Below are 17,893 nucleotides of genomic sequence, written 5' to 3'. Positions count from 1 at the left end.
TTCCCATCAAAAAATGGGGAAAAGAAATGAACAGACACTTTGATAAAAAAGAAATACAAATGGCCAAAAGGCACATGAAAAAATGCTCCTTGTCACTAATCATCAGGGAGATGCAAATCAAAACAACAAAGAGATACCACCTCACACCACAGAGATTGGTGCACATCACAAAGAATGAGAACAATCAGTGCTGGCAGGGATGTGGAGAGAAAGGAACTCTTATCCACTGCTGGTGGGAATGCTGTCTAGTCTAACCTCTATTGAAAGCGATATGGAGATTCCTCCAAAATCTAGAAATTGAGCTCCCATTCGACCAAGCTATTCCACTCCTAGGGACATACCCTAAGAACACGAATAAAATACAAAAACCCCTTCCTCACACCTATATTTATTGCAGCACTATTCACAATAGCCAGGCTCTGGAAACAACCAAGATGCCCTTCCACAGACGAATGGCTAAAGAAACTGTGGTACATATACACAATGGAATATTATGCAGCCATCAGGAGAGATGAAGTCATGAAATTTTCCTATACATGCATGTACATGGAATCTATCATGCTGAGTGAAATAAGAGGGAGAGAGAGATGCAGAATAGTCTCACTCATCTATGGATTTTAAGAAAAATAAAAGTCATTTTTTGCAACAATCCTCAGAGACAATGAGAGGAGGGCTGGAACTTCCAGCTCACTTCATGAAGCTTACCACAAACAGTGGTGAGTACAGCTATAGAAATAACTACACAGAGAACTACTATAATCAAGTGAATGAATGAGGGAACTGGAAAGCCTGTCTGGAGTACAGGTGAGGGTGGGGTGGGATGGAGGGAGATTTGGGACATTGGTGGTGTGAATGTTGCACTGGTGTAGGGGGTGTTCTTTACATGACTGAAACCTAATCACAATCATAAGTGTAATTAAGATGTTTAAATAAAGAAAAAAGTTTCAAAAAAAAAAAAAAAAGGATGTTCTGTCCAAATACCAACTCTTTCTTCCATTTGTGACGAGGTACAATCCCTTGGGGGTATGGAAAAGTTTTCCTTGCCTCCTCCCACTAGTTTCACCTGCTCCTCTCTGCTCCAAATAGCAGCTTGCTTTGTTTTTCTCTCAAGTACGAAATCTGTGATTTGAAGCCTTAAACACAAGGATCGGCTTTGCCTATTAAGCAGATACACTTGTGAGGACAGTCACACTGACCTCTATATCTCCAGCATCTAATCCCCTGAAGTCACAAGAGAAGCCATGAGCACAAGCCTTCAAGTGATCAAAGGAGTCCTGCAAAATGGAAGGGACTGAATGGGATTCCACAAGTCCTCCTAAACTTCCTAAGCAGAATGACTGACTGCTTCAGGGTACTTGGTCCCCAGACTGCAACTGCTGAGGTGGCCAAACATACCGAACACTTCATCCAGTTCCTCATCCACTTTTTTCTGGACTTCTGGATAAGAACCCAAGAGGTACAAGGACCAGTTTATTGCAGCAGCGGTGGTATCATGGCCCTGCAGATGGAAGGGGAAATAGCTTAAGAGCAGTCTATGTCCATTGTCTCTGGCTTTGACAGAAGCAATGTAACTTTGGAACCCAACTTATAAATATGACCACCATGTCCCTTCAGATAGAAACTAGACACTCTCTGTAAGGGGGCCCAAGCTTTATATATTTATATACACATCTACATGTTTATATGTATTTATATATATGTATTATAGTCACACCTTCAATATGTGGGGGCTACTAAATCTACTTCTAGAGATGTAATAAGATGGGAGCATAAATATGCAGTATGCAGGTTGTATTTAAGCCTTGCCAATGTTAGGCATGTGTTCTTCAACTTGAGCCACGTCACCATCCCCTCAACTCTTTAAGGAGAAAAAGAATCTGACTTTCCTGAGCTAATTTGCTAATTTTATATCTTCTTTCCCATGCATGTAAGGTAAGTTTTATCTGTGGATATGGTTAACCAGGTATTGCGAAATGATTTTAAGTAACAGTATCCACATCACCAATGTAATTAGTAGCTTCGTGTAATATTTACAAGTGCCAGTAAAAATATCAGGGACTCTTCTTGTGAGGAAAAAATACTCAGGAAAGTCAATGAAGTAGAATTTGATTGCACAGGCTACAATTTCAAAATTTAGAAACTGAGCCCAGACACTGAGAGATAGCTCAAGCAGAGACACGCGAAACATGTATGATGCCTTTGCTTTGTGCTTCATCTTCACCTCCACGTTAATGCCTAAACACTTAAGGGAGTAGCCCTAGTAGCCTCTGAGTTCCACAGGACATGAGGGACCACATTTCCAGGATGAATGTTGGGCAGTCAGAATAACTTCTCCCAGCCCAGTCATTGCTGGAGAGTTTATAGATACAAGCTACTAGGATGGTGAAGGTTGAATGTTCATGAGGGATGGCATAGAAGCCATGGCAGGAATAGCCACTATCCAGCTTATGGAACAAGCAGTCATAGTGGTGCTACTCACTTTCAGAGGAAAAACATTATAATTTCAAAGAAACAGAAAGATAGGTTAGAAATAATTAGACTGGTTGTTTTCACAAAAGTGAGATATTGCTGGTAGGTAATGACGTGTATGCACAAAAAAAGGGGGTGCCTGTACATGAGAGTGCATGTGTGTGTATGTGGTCTTTTACTTTCTCTTTATTCACAGTTCACATCTTAGAGATTAATTCTCTATAAAACTTAATGTAATAAGAACTATTTCATGGACTTATTGTTTAATTTTCAAACTGGGAAACATTGTTGAATCAAAATTGAGAAATTCTCTACTTAGGATTCAACTTCATAGCTTAGCCACTTTGGCAAATTGACAAAGTCCTGTTCTCAAGAACCGTAAAAGGAGATTGAAAGAAGAATAGTCCTGTATGTAAATCTACAGGGTTGCCTGAAAGAATGAAATACTAAAGAACTGACAGCAAGTTCTGGATCCTCTTAAGCTTAACAAAGTCTATTAGGTCCCAGGTTTTCTTCAAAAAAAAAATTATACACTCCCAGTGTACCCAGTACTAGCCAATATATTTTCTATTCATTAAGTAATCAAGTTTGTTTATAATTTTAGTTATGACAAAGTAACAATTTTCATATATTAAACAACTTAAAATTATATTTAATATTTTAAGTACTATTAAAGATTCTAAAAAGTGTTGAGTTAATTTAATGATACCTGAAATAATAAAATACCTCAAACATAAAGGTGTCAACTTCTTCTCGAATATCTTCATGACTTAGCTTGTTTCCTTCCTCATCAGTTACATTCAGAAGCAAGTCAAGAAAAGCCTTGCGTTTGGTTTTGGAGGTGCTGTTGTTCTCAGCTTTGCATTTTTCCTCTCTCTCAAATTCATTGGCCCTTTCAGTGATGACCTGATTGATTTAAGGCATTACATGTATGTGCTTAGGATAATCCATTTCCCTATATGAAAAAATACTTCATTCCTTAACTCATTTGTGAACTTTTTCTTATTCTTTCTACTTCAATAATAATTTAGGCACCTGTGTAAAAACCTTTGCTTTGCATATCAAGACATTTTCCATTTCAGTTTAAAACAAATTTTATGTCATACTTAATGTTTTAAATTTAAACTTAAATTAAAATCCAATATTTTCAACTGGTATTTCTGCAGTTTTTCCAGAAAGAGAACAGAACAAGAGTTGACTAGTTACGACCCAAGCCATCTGAAGGAGCTAATGAGAATGACTGTAGTAGTGGAGACAATGCAACCAATCTCTGAAGTCAAAGAAAAAAAAAAAACAGTTAAGTCTATGAGTCAATTCACCTGTATGCCTGCCATTGGCCTGGAGCATTTTGTTCTGGAACACTCAGACATTTCCTTCGAAAGAGGCTGCCTTCCCTTTATTGTGGTTTGTCATGACACCACCACAAGGAACCTCCAGTATAGTGCAATGCTCATCTCTAACAATCACAATCCTTGAGCCACTGTTCTAATTTTTTCTCTCCATTTTCTGCTGACGTTTTACTTTACTGTACTATTGTCTCTCGCTTCTGATTGAATGGCCCATTTACTTTGTCTTGGTCCACTGATATGTTTTCAGATTCTAGTTTTCAAATTTTGAATTGAATTAAAATCATTGAAAAATAGAAGAATTGTAATCCATAAACTTAATTTGGTATATATTTTTTGATTCTCTAATCAGAAAAATGACCCAACTTGACAATAAGTCAGCTATACACACAGAGTCCATGTAGATTTGAAGGCAACCTACCATTTCTTCTTTATTCTTTAGCACTTTCCATAAACTCAGGGTGATAATTTTTTCATTTTGATTTTTTATTGAACAACAGTGCATTACAAAGTTACTAAGAAGTTAATTATTCCATTTTGACTATACACCAATTCTGTCATCAGTCCACTTCCCTCTAACAATGTTCCCGGTAACTCCACACTAAGTTCTCCTGCCTGCCTATATGGCAGCGCCATTTTCTCTTTCTAGGCACTTCGGATTAGGATACTATTATTGCTAAGGTATCATGCTAAGGTATATTATACCTCTTCTCAACACCCCATCAGGATGATCTTTTCAATATTGATTCATGAACATTATGGTCTACCCAACTTGGAGTTCATTAATTACTGAAAATAATGCAGGGTTGAAGCCATTGGATTACCTGGGGTGCTCAGGAGTTACGTGATGACTGAAATCTAACCTAGAATCTGCATGCCAAGATTGTGCTCCTAATTTTTTGAGATATCTCCCGACCCATTTCTTTGTGTTTTTCACATAGAAACCTGCTTAGATTAATAAAAGTTCCCAACTGATCTCACTTTGTATAATTATTTTTTTACATATAAGCTCTTCCATTATACTAGCTCTTTAGAGTAGGAAGCAGATAGACAAACACTGACTATTTGGTTATGTGTATGGCACTGAGAAATGACTTAATGGTTGCTGATCTAATTTAAATGTAATCATGCCCCTCTTTTTTTTTGTTTACCATTATTAGTTACTTCCATTCATTGTTTTAAGACCACACTCAGTGGTCCTGAAATAATGTTCCTGGCTCTGTACTCAGGAATTCTCCAGGCAGGGTTCATGGAACCATATGTGGTGCTAGGAATAGAAATGGCCCCAGCCACTGGAAAAGCAAGCATCAGATTCTATACTACCTCTGGCTGATCCCCATTTCAACTTTTTTTCTGATCAAACACTGCTACTCTATACTGGATTTGTCAACAAAACTTAAAAACAACTATACATAGAAGTTCTATACAGGTTGGCTGTACTGCATTGATAGTTGTGCAATACTTCAAATGAACTTATATAAACCTTAAGATTATAATGGACAATTTAAAATAATGAATAATTTTACTATGATTAAAAGTTATGGAGTTATGGGCTCAGATAGAAAACAGCTTAGAAATAGGGTGTTTGCGATGCATGTTTGCCTTGCATGCAAACCTGAACCAAATTTAATCCTTGGTTCTCTTGAGCCTGCCAGGAGTAATTCTGGCACAGAGACAGGAGTAAGCCCTGAGACAGATATGGCTCCAAAACAAACTAAAAGAGAATTATGTGGCCAGAGAGATTGGTTAGATAGCTCAGCACTTAATTTGCTTGTAGGAGGCCCAAGTTCACTTCCCAACAATGCACGGTCTCCATAGCACTGCTGGGGTAATGTCCTAAGCCTAGAGTATCTCCGGCAAGCACTGCTGAGTGCAGCCAAACACACAAATGAGGAAAGAAACAAAATGAGAGACTTACACTATTGCTGAAATCATGCAGGATCTTTAGGCTCTTTTTATGTTCAATTCCTTCCTTAAACATATGGAATACAGAATCAAGCCAGAGCCAGGGCAGTTTCATCCTGTGAAGGATTATGTCACTCATACTATATGGAATATGAAAAAGTATATAAGTGGCATGTCTAATATATTTCTTTTTTAATATCTTTATTTAAGTACCATGATTACAAACATGTTTGTAGTTGGGTTTTAGTTATAAAACTTCACTTTCCCACCACCAATGCCCATCATCTCCCTCCTCCCCCACCCCCTGCCTGTATTCCAGACAGGCATTTTATTTCTCTCACTCACTACAATTGTCATGATAGCTGTTAGTGTAGTTTTTGTCTCTAATTGCACTCACCACTCTTTATTTCTTTTGGGGGACGAGGGTCCTTTAAATCAGTACTTAGGAATCTGGGTGCCACCTTCCAGTGATTTCTGCAAACTAGGTAATTGATTTGGTTCTGAAACCTTCGAATGTGTTCAGCCCCTGGACTTGCGGCCATATCTGACAGAAGTTCAGGGACCTCCAGAGCATACCCAGATGTGCTTAGGGGGAGTCTCTGGAAGTGTACCCAATGATGCTCAGAGTACTATGAAGTTCCAGGGATTGAACTACATGAGAAGTATATGAACTACAGGGGTTGGCTACATGAGAGTATCAGGTAAAAATAGTTGCCCTGTTCTACAGAAGATCCATTAAATCCGGCACATATTGCCCTTACAATCTCCCTCATCATTTCCAGCAATGAAGCAGAAAGGACTCTCTGCTCATGGTCTTCTCCTTTGTGACTTGGTAGAGCAACCTTATTTGGCAACTCAATCTGTAGACCATATCTCCAATATCAAATTTGTCTTTTTCTAAGGATTTCCTATCGTTTGTATATTTAAGTTTCTTTCAATGTCTGCCCCCTATGTTATTCTGTTGAATGTGCTAAGTAAAACTAAACAGTACCTTGTGCAATGGAAAACTTTCTATAGTTGCTCACTACATATTTAAAGTAGTAAAATGAGCAGTGGGTTTAATGCTATGAGGCACCCAACTAACTCCTGAACCTGTTTCTGATTAGTTGAATGATTAATTGAAAATTAAAGAGCTCATTTTAATTTAAATAGATAGACAGGAGAAAAACAACACAAATGCAGTTAGAATAAAATATAAGTGAACAAAGTAATAATGACCAGAGCTATCATTGGTACATAATTTTCTAATCTATATTATGAATATATTTATGTTTATAGGTAATACTGTAAAATGTTTTAATCTTTTAATACATTATAAATTATTTCAAATTAGACATAATTAGATCAGTCCTATTTGCCCAGTCTTTCTCTATTGTTGAAATACATGTTAAAACATTATTTAAACATGTTTTCACATGGTAATTTTCATTGTACTGTCTCAGTTTTTAACTTGAAAGACATAACATAGAAAAAGTCAATTGCAGTAATTTTTAAGTTCTAATCAGTAACAATTCTAAAATAGACAAAAAACATATCATTCACCTATAAACTGCACGAACATAGTCGGAATCATCATTCCTTTGAGCGTCAATATTCTTACCCATTGCTGTTTCTGTAAAACATTGTAAGAAACCATTATTCAATTCAGCATATTTCTTTATTTATCCTCCAGAGCACAATACCTAGGAAGAGAAACACATGCTCCTCCCCTTCCCCTCTGCTGCTTTGACTCTTTTGGTCTTTTTCTCTCTCCTGTCATTCTTCCCTTTCTCCTTCCTAACATGCTGCTCTCTATTTTTCAGAAACTTGGAATGGTTGGTACTTCTCAGCAGTATGTTCAGCAGTAGGCTTCCTGAAGCACTCAGTACCCATCCACTCCCCCACTGGCCTTCCCAAGTATTGTTTCTGTCGTCTGGACCATTTGTTCTTAACAGCACAAAAGTAGGAAGACATCAGTGAGACTTACCACAGATGATATCTAGTGCACAAAGGGTGATGTAGAGAAAACAGTCAAATGCTTTCTTGTCAACATGTTTTTCAAGCTTTTCAATAAGTATACTGGCTTGTTCATTCATGACCTCTAAGAAGTCCTCCAGAATTGTAAAGTGGAAAGTGGGTGTTAACATTTTCCTCCTGGAACGCCACTTGTTTCCAGTACTAGAAATACCAGATATGATTACATAAAAAACAAAAGCAACACCCAAAATAATGTATCAAAATAAGGCACATCAACAAAAATTTTCTGAAATAGCTTAAACTACACATTCTCAAAATGTGTTTGCCAAAATCTAAAGAGTTCAAAGAAGTGGATATTTTGGATACTGCTTTATATGATGAATATTAACAGAGGTTATCATAAAATAAAAAATTTAAGAATGTTTTTAAGCTTTAAGTTGTAAATATAAATGTTGATTATTTCCCCATCTCTAGCAACACTTAATCTTCAGACTATCTTTGCATCCAAGTCACTGTGATGTTTCCAATCTGAAAGTCTTTTCTGTGTCCCACAGATTTTCTGCCCATGTTTCATAAGGACCTTGCTCAGAGGATGGAAACCAGCTTGTAGTCATGATTTGAAGTATTATTGTTTCTCTGATATTATCTGCCTTCATAACAATTTCAATATGTCAGTACTCCAAACTTTGATTTCCTTCAGTCATACACTAGGGTCTCCTATCTCCTAAATTTGCTTGGGAATAGGTGACCCTCACTACTCTAATAACAGCTGGAAATTACCAAATGCCTTGGACTCCTGCTTGTCAAAGGCTCCTAGGAAGGAGAAACCACATTTTCCAGATTCTCCCTTACTTTCTTATGGCATAGTGTTGTCTTACTAATGTTTTCTTGCATCTATTCTTGATATAGCAAATTACACCTAGAGACATAATTTTTACAATGTCACACATTGTATCACACATTAATACTCACCTTGTAAGAAGTCCTAGGCCAAGCCATGGTTCCAGGAATTTGTACATAGAGGACTTATCAATTTGCTTTGAACTACTTAAAATGATCTTAAACAAAAAGAAGAATTTGAAAGATACATCAGAGGCATCAGAAAGTCGTAATGAATAAGAATACTTGTGTAGAACATAGCATAACATTTTCTAACTATTATTTCTTTATGATTTATTTTCATTCCTGTATCTCAAAGAAATAAAAGAAATAAAATAAAATAAAAGAGATTTGTATATACAACTGTCATTCAGTATCAGATACTTAATGGAATGGAAAGAAAGGACAATATCCTTAGAAATTCCATTTTCTGGCATGAACTAGGAAGCAAATAGAGTCATTTCTTAAGCAAGGGGACAGCTAAGGAAGCAGAGGCAGTGAATGAGGAGGAGCATCTCTTGGGGGACAGAAAAAACAAGCTCATATTCAGACATGTTGTCTTGAAGGCATTCAATTCGCTTTGATCTGATAGTAGGTAAGAGCTCAGGATTCACTCATGAGCTAGAAAGATTCATTTGAGTGCCTGCAACATTGGAAGCAGGGCTGCGATTGAGTCCCTAAGTGAAGGGATTAGCATTTAGGGCTGAGTGTTAAGCATTGTTCATGCTCCTTTCTGCATCCTTCTTAGGACAGTTCTCTGTCCAAGCTGCCTATAGGAGTCAGCGTGGGACCTTCACTGTCTAAACTCTGACTCAAGATTTTAGATGTTGGGGCCAGAGAGATAGCATGGAGGTAAGGCGTTTGCCTTTCATGCAGGAGGTCATCAGTTCGAATCCCAGCGCCCCATATGGTCCTCTGTGCCTGCCAGGAGCAATTTCTGAGCGTGGAGCCAGAAATAACCCCTGAGCACTGCCGGGTGTGACCCAAAAACCACAAAAAAAAAAAAAAAAGATTTTAGATGTTGGTACAAGAAAAATTCCAACAATGTCACAAGAATTATGAAAAACAAATTGCAACACCTATCACCAAAAATTTCTGTTTTTACCTTTGTTTTATGAGGAGAATCCCTGAGAACTCATTTATCCTCCTTGACGTTAACCCCATTTTATCAAATCTCAAGGTAGTTTTCTCAGCATTCCTCCAAAAAGTAAAAGGTAGACATCTTTTGACACTTAATTTCAATGGCATAGATCAGAAATATCGATTCTAACAATATCAGGCCCATATTCTCTTTTCAAAAATTTAATATGGTTATAATTTAAGACTGCACAGCCTGAAGCAAACACTCATATTTTGTTAGTATTTCTTAAAACAGTGCCTGGCAAATAGTAAGTGTTTGCCTTGTGGAACAACCTGGTAATGGTCTGTAAGACTATATATCCTTTTGCATACTTTCAATGAGAGGAGAATATTTGAGTATATAATATTGTCATATACTGTATTTGACAAGTGTGAGAGTCATAATCTATTAAAGAACACTCTTCAGGCTGCAGAGGACACCGGGAAAGCATTATCTGGCACAAACAGAGCCTCCAATGGGATGCTCAAAATAGATACTGACTTTAATGAAACATATGGACACACTTGTACTCCATTGATTCTGATGCAGCTAGTCCTTCATCCAGTAAATAATGGGACATTTATTCTATTTATTAGATACTCACTTCCACATTTTCTGCTTTGTAAAGGATCATCAATGGCACTGGCCCAAGCCAAAGTTTTATCAATGGCATTTTGCGGTATTCTTCAGAATAAGTAATTAGCTGCTGGAAAAATTCTGGGAAAAAAGTTTAAATAAAAAATTTACATCAGTTAATATTTCTTCTTGAATTAAATAAATATAAGAAATGCATATAATGGTCTTTATAATGTCTTTGGAAGTTTTAAAACATTTTATATTAAGTTTAATCAAGTAAATGAATACCTAGGTATCACAATTTATAATAAACCACATATAACCTGATGCATTGATTGAATAATGAGAGTCTGTATAATTTTTCAGTAATTTTTTATTTGGGGAAATGGCTTCCACGGGAAATTTAAGGGGTCCAGTCTCCAACAACAGGGCCAGTGGGTTAATGGGAATAGAAGAGGAAGCATGTCCTAAGGTATTGGGTGCCAGGCACTATTAAGGCCATCTAGCAGTTAGTTGGGGGTCTTCCTAAGAGCTATACTCTGTGATTCTCAATGTTCAGGTGACCCTGTGGTACCTGCTATAAATATTTTAGGCCTTAGGTCCCATCATTTATTAGTGAGTGCCATAGTAACCTGTCCATTTGTGAAATGCTCCTGTGATAATTAAGTGATGACTCTTACAGTGTGTTTACAAAGAGGCCTGACAGTGTTACAGTTGTTTTCTCTATTACCCCTACCAGCAGGGCTAGAATCAGTTTTGGGATCTGCATGTCTGACAGTGAGATGTACTCAGCTGTGTGGGACTGGCATGCAGTGGTGTAGTGCCTGTGCCAGCAGTGCTGGGGGCTACCCGTCCACTGCTGTAACTGGAGTGTTCATGGGAACATGTATAACAGGCATCCAGCCAGGGCCTCTATATGTGCTTGAATCTTTTGAGCTATCCAAAGCATTCCCCTGTTGTATTTAAATGGGCATTATCATGTTTTATTAGGGGAAAAAACCCACTTAGCCTTCTTATAGCCTCTTTTAGGTCTTTTACAAATCTTTTTTCTTTCTTAAAACTGTCCTCTTATTGGCTCTGTCCTATGCCATTTATGTGATCTTCAACCATCATCTTAAATGTGATTTTCCTTCAATGTCTCCTGACAATATAAACCAAATTTCTAGTAATATTGTTTTTCCACTTAGACTCCCAGTACCAGTCTTTTATTGATGTCCACATCTCAGTTTTTGAATACCATTCACCAATACAATGAATAACAGTCTTCTGAAAAGTGATTGATTTCAGGGAAATACAAGTTAAGTTAAATAGATTGTAGTGACAGAAGATAAGGAATTGCTGAAAAATTGTGAGGCCATGGTGAAAAATCAAGAAGTCAACCTGAGGAAGTTCCAAACAGCTTGAATTATTGGAAGCTAGAGAACAAGTACTAGCCACATACTGTGACACATAGAATAAAATAAATATACATGTTCTTACACTAATATACAAATGTACTTCTGTATACACATATATACATCATAGACATGTAAATAGTAAGGAGGAAACTCTGTTTACAGAAAGATTGTAATTTATGTGCATAAAAGAAATGAAGGAAATGTAGGGAAATAACCAATACAATTTAGGAAAGACCACAGCAATAGGGGCCAGAGAGGTGGCGCTAGAGGTAAGGTGTCTGCCTTGCAAGTGCTAGCCAAGGAAGGACCGCGGTTCGATCCCCCGGTGTCCCATATGGTCCCCCCAAGCCAGGGGCGATTTCTGAGTGCTTAGCCAGGAGTAACCCCTGAGCATCAAACGGGTGTGCCCCCCCCCAAAAAAAAAGACCACAGCAATAATATTGCAGCAAGAACTGGCAGATAATGAATAAAGAAAGGAAGAAAGAGGAGTGGGTATTGCATAATATTTATCTGTAGTATTTTTAAGTTGCAAAGAGAAAGTTATTTAGAGTCAAATGACTTATAAGTGCCACTTTAATCATGAGGTCAAAGTTAACGAAAGCATTCACAATATGTCGCTATCATACTGAGTAGGACATAACATAACTTATGTGGTGTTATTGCCCAAGATGATTAGCTAGCATCTAGATATGAGAAAATAGCATACAACCACATATGCAGGAAAATTATACAAAACACCTGCCCATAACTCCACATAACAGTTGTGGTCATAACAGATATGAAGAGATGGGAAAAATCCACATGATGAAACTAAGAGAATATGACAACCAAGTGAGAACTTGAATTGATCCCAAGAATAGAAAAGGTCATATCATGAAAAGTTGTGAAATATAAAAAAGTTTTTGGCTATATTTTTGGATAAGTACTAATTTCTACATATTTTATATTTGTACCAGTAATATAAATGTCATCAGAAGAAGATGTTATAGCTTGTCTGAGGACATGTACAAGTGCTCCATTCTCTTTATACCTTTTCTGAAAGTCTAAAGTTATTTCAAAGTTAACAAAATGTTAAAATTAAGAAGAAAGTTTAGTTTTCTGAAAACTGATATAAGAAGTAAGGAGGAAGACTTAAAAAATAATTGTTGGTGATGAACTGAAGTCTCACACAAATGCATTTAAAGAAATGGCCTGTGTCCACATTTTCTTTAATATAAGAAAAAAATTTTACATTATAGACTCATGTTGTGGTGGATCTGGGTTTGGAAATGTGACAAAGATAGGAAAGAGTTATCCTAGCATATATAGAGAAAAAATTGTTGAGCTAATTAGAATTTCTAAATAGCCTTGAGGGCACAGATAAGAAATTTTTAATCAAGTCAATTAGTTTCTTATCCCTTGTTCAGATAATGGAAATAATATAATATAATTATGAGCATTCTGCAGGTACTGAATGGGCAGCTTCCAGGGACTGAATCCCACTAACAATAACTAAGCATCATGGGAAAGGGTTGTTTCTGTAATGAATAACAGTACTGTAGAACATAAAGCAGTGCTAAAATAAAAGTTTAAGGGGACAGAAAGATAGTATAGTGAGTAGCTGCTTGCCTTATACTCAGCAGATCCAGCTTTGACCTTCAGAATCCCAAATGGCCTCATTCAGGACAGAGGACTGATCTCAGAACAGAGTCAAGAGGGAGCCCTGAGCAGTACTGGGTGTGGCATGGGGAAAAATTTAAGAAAATACAAGTTTAAGTCTGAGTAGTTACTGATTTTGACTAGGAGAGCTAGGAATGCAACGAAGCAAATGGCCTGCATCCATTAAAGAATAAATTGAATGTTTAGCAGGAAAAGGGGAAGTGGAGCTGGGAAAGAGAGTGTGAGCCAAACAGCAGCACCAACAGCAGAGCAGAGGCACAGACTGGAAAATTCCCCAGAAGTTTTCAGTACAAGTATAAGAGCAGGGCTGATGAGACTGGATTGTTAAAGGATCTTGGCCATGTGTTTCTCTTACAGACTTTAGAAACAGCTGAAAATCTCTGATTTGCACACATAGGACAGGACTTGAAAATGAGGACAGTGACACTGACAGTTATGAGGTCTGTAAGTTGTTGAGGGAGATGAGATCACAGGAAGATTCTGAGCTACTAAAAGGCTGAGTGAGATTCCATGTAGTCAGAGTAAAGGGTTCCGATTTGGCTTTAAAACTGAACAGTGACCATGTTGGATTGGGACTGTGGTCATGAATCCCATCTACAGCATCAAAATCATGTGAGAAAACTGGAAGTGAACACTTTTTGTGTCACAATGAGTGTGATCTCCAATGAGGCAGCAGGAAATTTGGGGAAAGCCAAGCAATAACACATCTTAATGCTGTTTGATGGAAGTTCTGTTCTTACCTATCATTACATAAGTGGAAAAATTATTTTCACTTACTGTACCCAAAACCACAGCCATTAAATTGTATATCTGTCATCCTACTCAAGTCAGTCAGGTCATAGAACAAGCCACTTTGCCCACTAGGTCACACTACTTCAAAATGGCTTCCAAACCAAACAACTGTTGAAAATGCATTGGAAACAATGCTTGATCAAATCCTTGTATCAAACTATGGTCCTAATATGCTGACTCTTGTTGGTCTGGTCTGATAGAGCAGACATAGAGATCTGAATCTGTGATTTAAAGGTAACACTCAAGATATCAAGAATAAGAGGAGAAGGTAGATATTAGCATAATGAACTAAAAAGAGATCAGAGTTGGAGAAGCCAGTGGAAAGTCAATTGCAGGACTCTGGTTGAAATTATTTAACTCTAGTTGAAATTATTGAAACCATAGTGAACAAAATGAAAGGCACAGCTTGCTGGAGATGAGAGGAGTGATTGATGATCCTAGAGGTCACTCAGTGTGCTGTTCAGTGGTGCTTGCCTTAAATACAGTAGGCCCAAGTTTGATTTCTTGCATCACAAAGCAAAACAAAATCCAACACTACACAATACACTATACCATGTCATATAGTTGCATTTACAAGTAAAGGACAAATACTTCGGACTTAGAGAGATATAAAAAACATTTCAAAGTTGAACTTGGCTTTAAAGATGGAAAGTAAACAAAGATGTGTCAAAATCCAGTACTGATTGATAGATGCAAAGTCCATTTTAGAGTGGAGGTACCTAGGTCACCCTTGACCCCAGAGCTGAGATTATCAAGCAGTAGAGATAGAGTGATGGGGAATGAAGAATTGGAGTAAAGGGGTCATAAGTGCAGAGTCTACCTCTACGGGTGTCAGGCACTTGTATGGTGGTAGGGGACAGTAACTCATGAAAGCCATGAACATCACCAGTATTGTCATCATTTTGCATAAATACAATAATGACTATAAAAGGCACTTAGCAACCCTTAATTTTCATAATTTAAATTCAATTTAAAGCTGAGGAATATGTTTCTATGATTATAGATATATCCCTCCAAAACTAAAAAGCAGGAGCTTGGGGTCAGAATTTACTGAGTAAAGCACCTGTCTTGCAGATCTGACCAAACCCAAACTCCAAACCCAGCAGCACTGCCCATTTGGGATCTCAGACACCCACAGGTGAAGTGGGGGGTAGGGCCTGAGTCAGGAGCATCATGACCAAGTATTTACTTCCCAGTCCCCAGTATCATCACTGTTACAAAAACTAAGGGAAGAGTCAAAAACTAAGAATATGAAGACATCTGGGAAATATATGACTTCCTTTGAGAGCTGTGGGAGCAGGGTCTATGCATACAATTATATTTTATTAAGAACAAAATTTTAGGGAAGAAGGGCGACTATTTGCCTTTACTATTGACCTTTACTATTTTTAATGTGTTTCTTTATTTCCATCTAAATGTACTTTTGGATCACTGACAACTTAAGTGAGACGGGTGTTTCATAGTTCAAGGTTTACTTGATTTCTCCTTCCAGCAAACATCTTCGCTATCTCAGGACCACACTCCCATTGGGACTCATAATATTCCTGTAAACAGGACACGACATCATTGTGTTGTTTATTTGAGGAATAAAACTGGAAAAGAATCATTCTTCTGGGACTGGAGATAGTTCAGTGGTTAACTATATGGTAACCTCTCAGCATCACCAGGTGTTACCCGGGAGACCCCCCAGCACTCTGGGTATGGCTTAGTACCCCCAAGCACAACCAGGTGACCTGAGTGCCCCTGGTACCACAGGGTTCAGACAACATTGCACCATCAGGCACTTGCACTGAACTGAGGCCCAGTTGGCAGAGATAACAAGGGTTAGGAAGCAGATTGTCTGAGCACCTCCCCACAACCAAAACAGAAAACAAAACAAAACCAAGAACACAAATCTGTCTTCAAGCTTTGGAACTGGTAATTATTTGAGCTAATGGCTGCTAACAAATTGCCAAGAAACTGAGGTCCAGAACTGGACTTTTTTGACATGTCATTTCAAGCTTATTGTTTTCTGCTCTACATCCCTCAATCTAAACACTCCTGGGGAGAAAATGCTGAAATCTAATTCCTTTTCTCTGGTGGAAGATTGCATGTGCCAGATACTTTTGAGATCATTCTAACAAAGTGATTTTTTTTCTATCAATAAAATCAATAAACCTGGTTCTCCCATAGACAATTCCTACTAAAAACACACATTTAAAAAAATCTTAAATAAGGCTGCTTCTAAAACTTGCAATGAAAGTTTGCAAGGAGAACTTATTATATAACTTCCCTAAAAGTATTTAAACAAGAAAGTTAAGAAGTAATGAACTTGAGAACAAGTGTCTTTATCTGGAGGTGGGAGTGGAGGTGGAGTCATAAAGCAAACTGCAGCAGGGGGAGAGGGAAAGAAGGGAGAGGAGGAAAAAGGGGGAAGAGAGAGAGATGAATAGAGAGAGAGAGAAACTAAAACTGGCTGTTTTGTGGAGAGACAGGAGAGGAGGGAGGAAAGAAACACTGGTGGAGAAAGAACTTAAGAGCGACTTCTGGAGAGAGAAACTGAAACTTGTCAGAGAGACGGAGAAGCACTCTAGCATTTGCCTTGTTTCTGGCATGTACCCACCCTTAGATAGGACAGAGGACAGACCTCCAATTTTGAGTTTTGAGACCGAAGCACCTGCTAGCAGGGGCCCAGAAGCAAAAGAGCAGCCTGCCTGGAGCTAGCAGCTCTGCTTGCCTGTTGCATAAGCAGGAGCACTCCTAGGGAGCATGGGACCACAGGGACTTTGTCGGTGTCGTTTGGGAGGGGGGCACCGGAGATAACCAGGAATCCTTTCTCTAAGGCAATAAGTTTGCGTGGTAGACAGGGAGCCCGGCGACGGTTCCTTACCCCTCGGGTCGGACTTCATCACCAGTGCGTGTCCCACCACGGGCCAGGCGCCCGCGACGGTGGGCACGGAGCGCAGCCGCTGCCAGTTTCGCGTATAGAACGCCACCACCCGCAGGAAGCTCAGCAGGAGGGAGGCGGCCGCCAGGCACGCGGCGCTCAGTGCGCTCCAAAGCAGCAGCTTCTGCCCGACGGGCACCAGCCAGAGCAGGGACATGGCACTGGATGGGACTGCGGCGGCGTCTGCGGCTGGAGCGGGTGGCCCTGGGATCCCGTGCACTGGGCAGGGAGGAGCTCAGAGGGTCGGGGTGCAGAAGGAGCCCGTGGGTTGGCACAGGGAGGAGTTCAGCGTGTCGGGGTGCAAGAGAAACTCTAGTTTTGTCGCAGGGTGGAGCTTGGAGAGTGGGGGTGCAGGAGGGGCCACGGCTCCGGGTAGGGAGGAGCTCCGGGGTGAGGTTGCTCCGGGCAGCGGAAAGAACCGGGGTGAAGCATTTCCTCTGGCTGGGACCCGGCAGCCCTAGAGCTGGAGCCGCTGAGCCGCTGGTGCAGCCGCCAGACCAGTGCTGACGGCTACTTTAGTAACTCCTGGGCACAGCTGGTGTGACCCAAAAACCCAACCCCCCCCCCAAAAAAAAAGAAAAATAGGACACCACGAAAGCTGGCATGGTGGTTATTTATTATTTATTGTTTTATAAAGTTATTAACTTTATTTTTATTAAAGTTCCTTAAGAAACTACATGGATGGATCTGGAGAGAATCCTAGAAGGAGAGGGACAGACCCAGAATGCGCTTTCATATGCAGGGTATGAAGAAACATAGTTGGGAAATAACAAATATCCAAAGAAAGTAGAAGCAAAGAGCTTGGCGATTGATTGGTCTTCAATTGGAAGCCTGCCCTTTGGGGGTGTCAGAGAGGTGGTGACAGGTC

General features: G+C 39.0%; 1 protein-coding gene across 1 annotated transcript in view; it reads right to left on the bottom strand.

The window, feature by feature from the left end:
• The window catches only part of LOC126006827 (cytochrome P450 4V2-like), a 28,867-nt gene extending 11,573 nt beyond the window's left edge, over window positions 1-17,294 (bottom strand). Inside the window, exons 1-8 of the mRNA XM_049772355.1 lie at window positions 16,969-17,294; window positions 10,280-10,392; window positions 8,649-8,734; window positions 7,687-7,877; window positions 7,263-7,332; window positions 5,734-5,860; window positions 3,196-3,375; window positions 1,396-1,498 (exon numbers count right to left, since the gene is read on the bottom strand). Coding sequence (XP_049628312.1) covers window positions 1,396-1,498; window positions 3,196-3,375; window positions 5,734-5,860; window positions 7,263-7,332; window positions 7,687-7,877; window positions 8,649-8,734; window positions 10,280-10,392; window positions 16,969-17,182 — 1,084 coding nt within the window. The 5' untranslated portion in view covers window positions 17,183-17,294. The remainder of the gene's footprint in view (window positions 1-1,395; window positions 1,499-3,195; window positions 3,376-5,733; window positions 5,861-7,262; window positions 7,333-7,686; window positions 7,878-8,648; window positions 8,735-10,279; window positions 10,393-16,968) is intronic.
• Window positions 17,295-17,893: the final 599 nt, after the last annotated feature.

Source organism: Suncus etruscus, chromosome 4 (genome assembly GCF_024139225.1).
Source record: "Suncus etruscus isolate mSunEtr1 chromosome 4, mSunEtr1.pri.cur, whole genome shotgun sequence".
Lineage (NCBI taxonomy): Eukaryota > Metazoa > Chordata > Mammalia > Eulipotyphla > Soricidae > Suncus > Suncus etruscus.
Note: the sequence above shows the minus strand (reverse complement) of the source record. Positions and strands in the feature narration are given on the sequence as shown.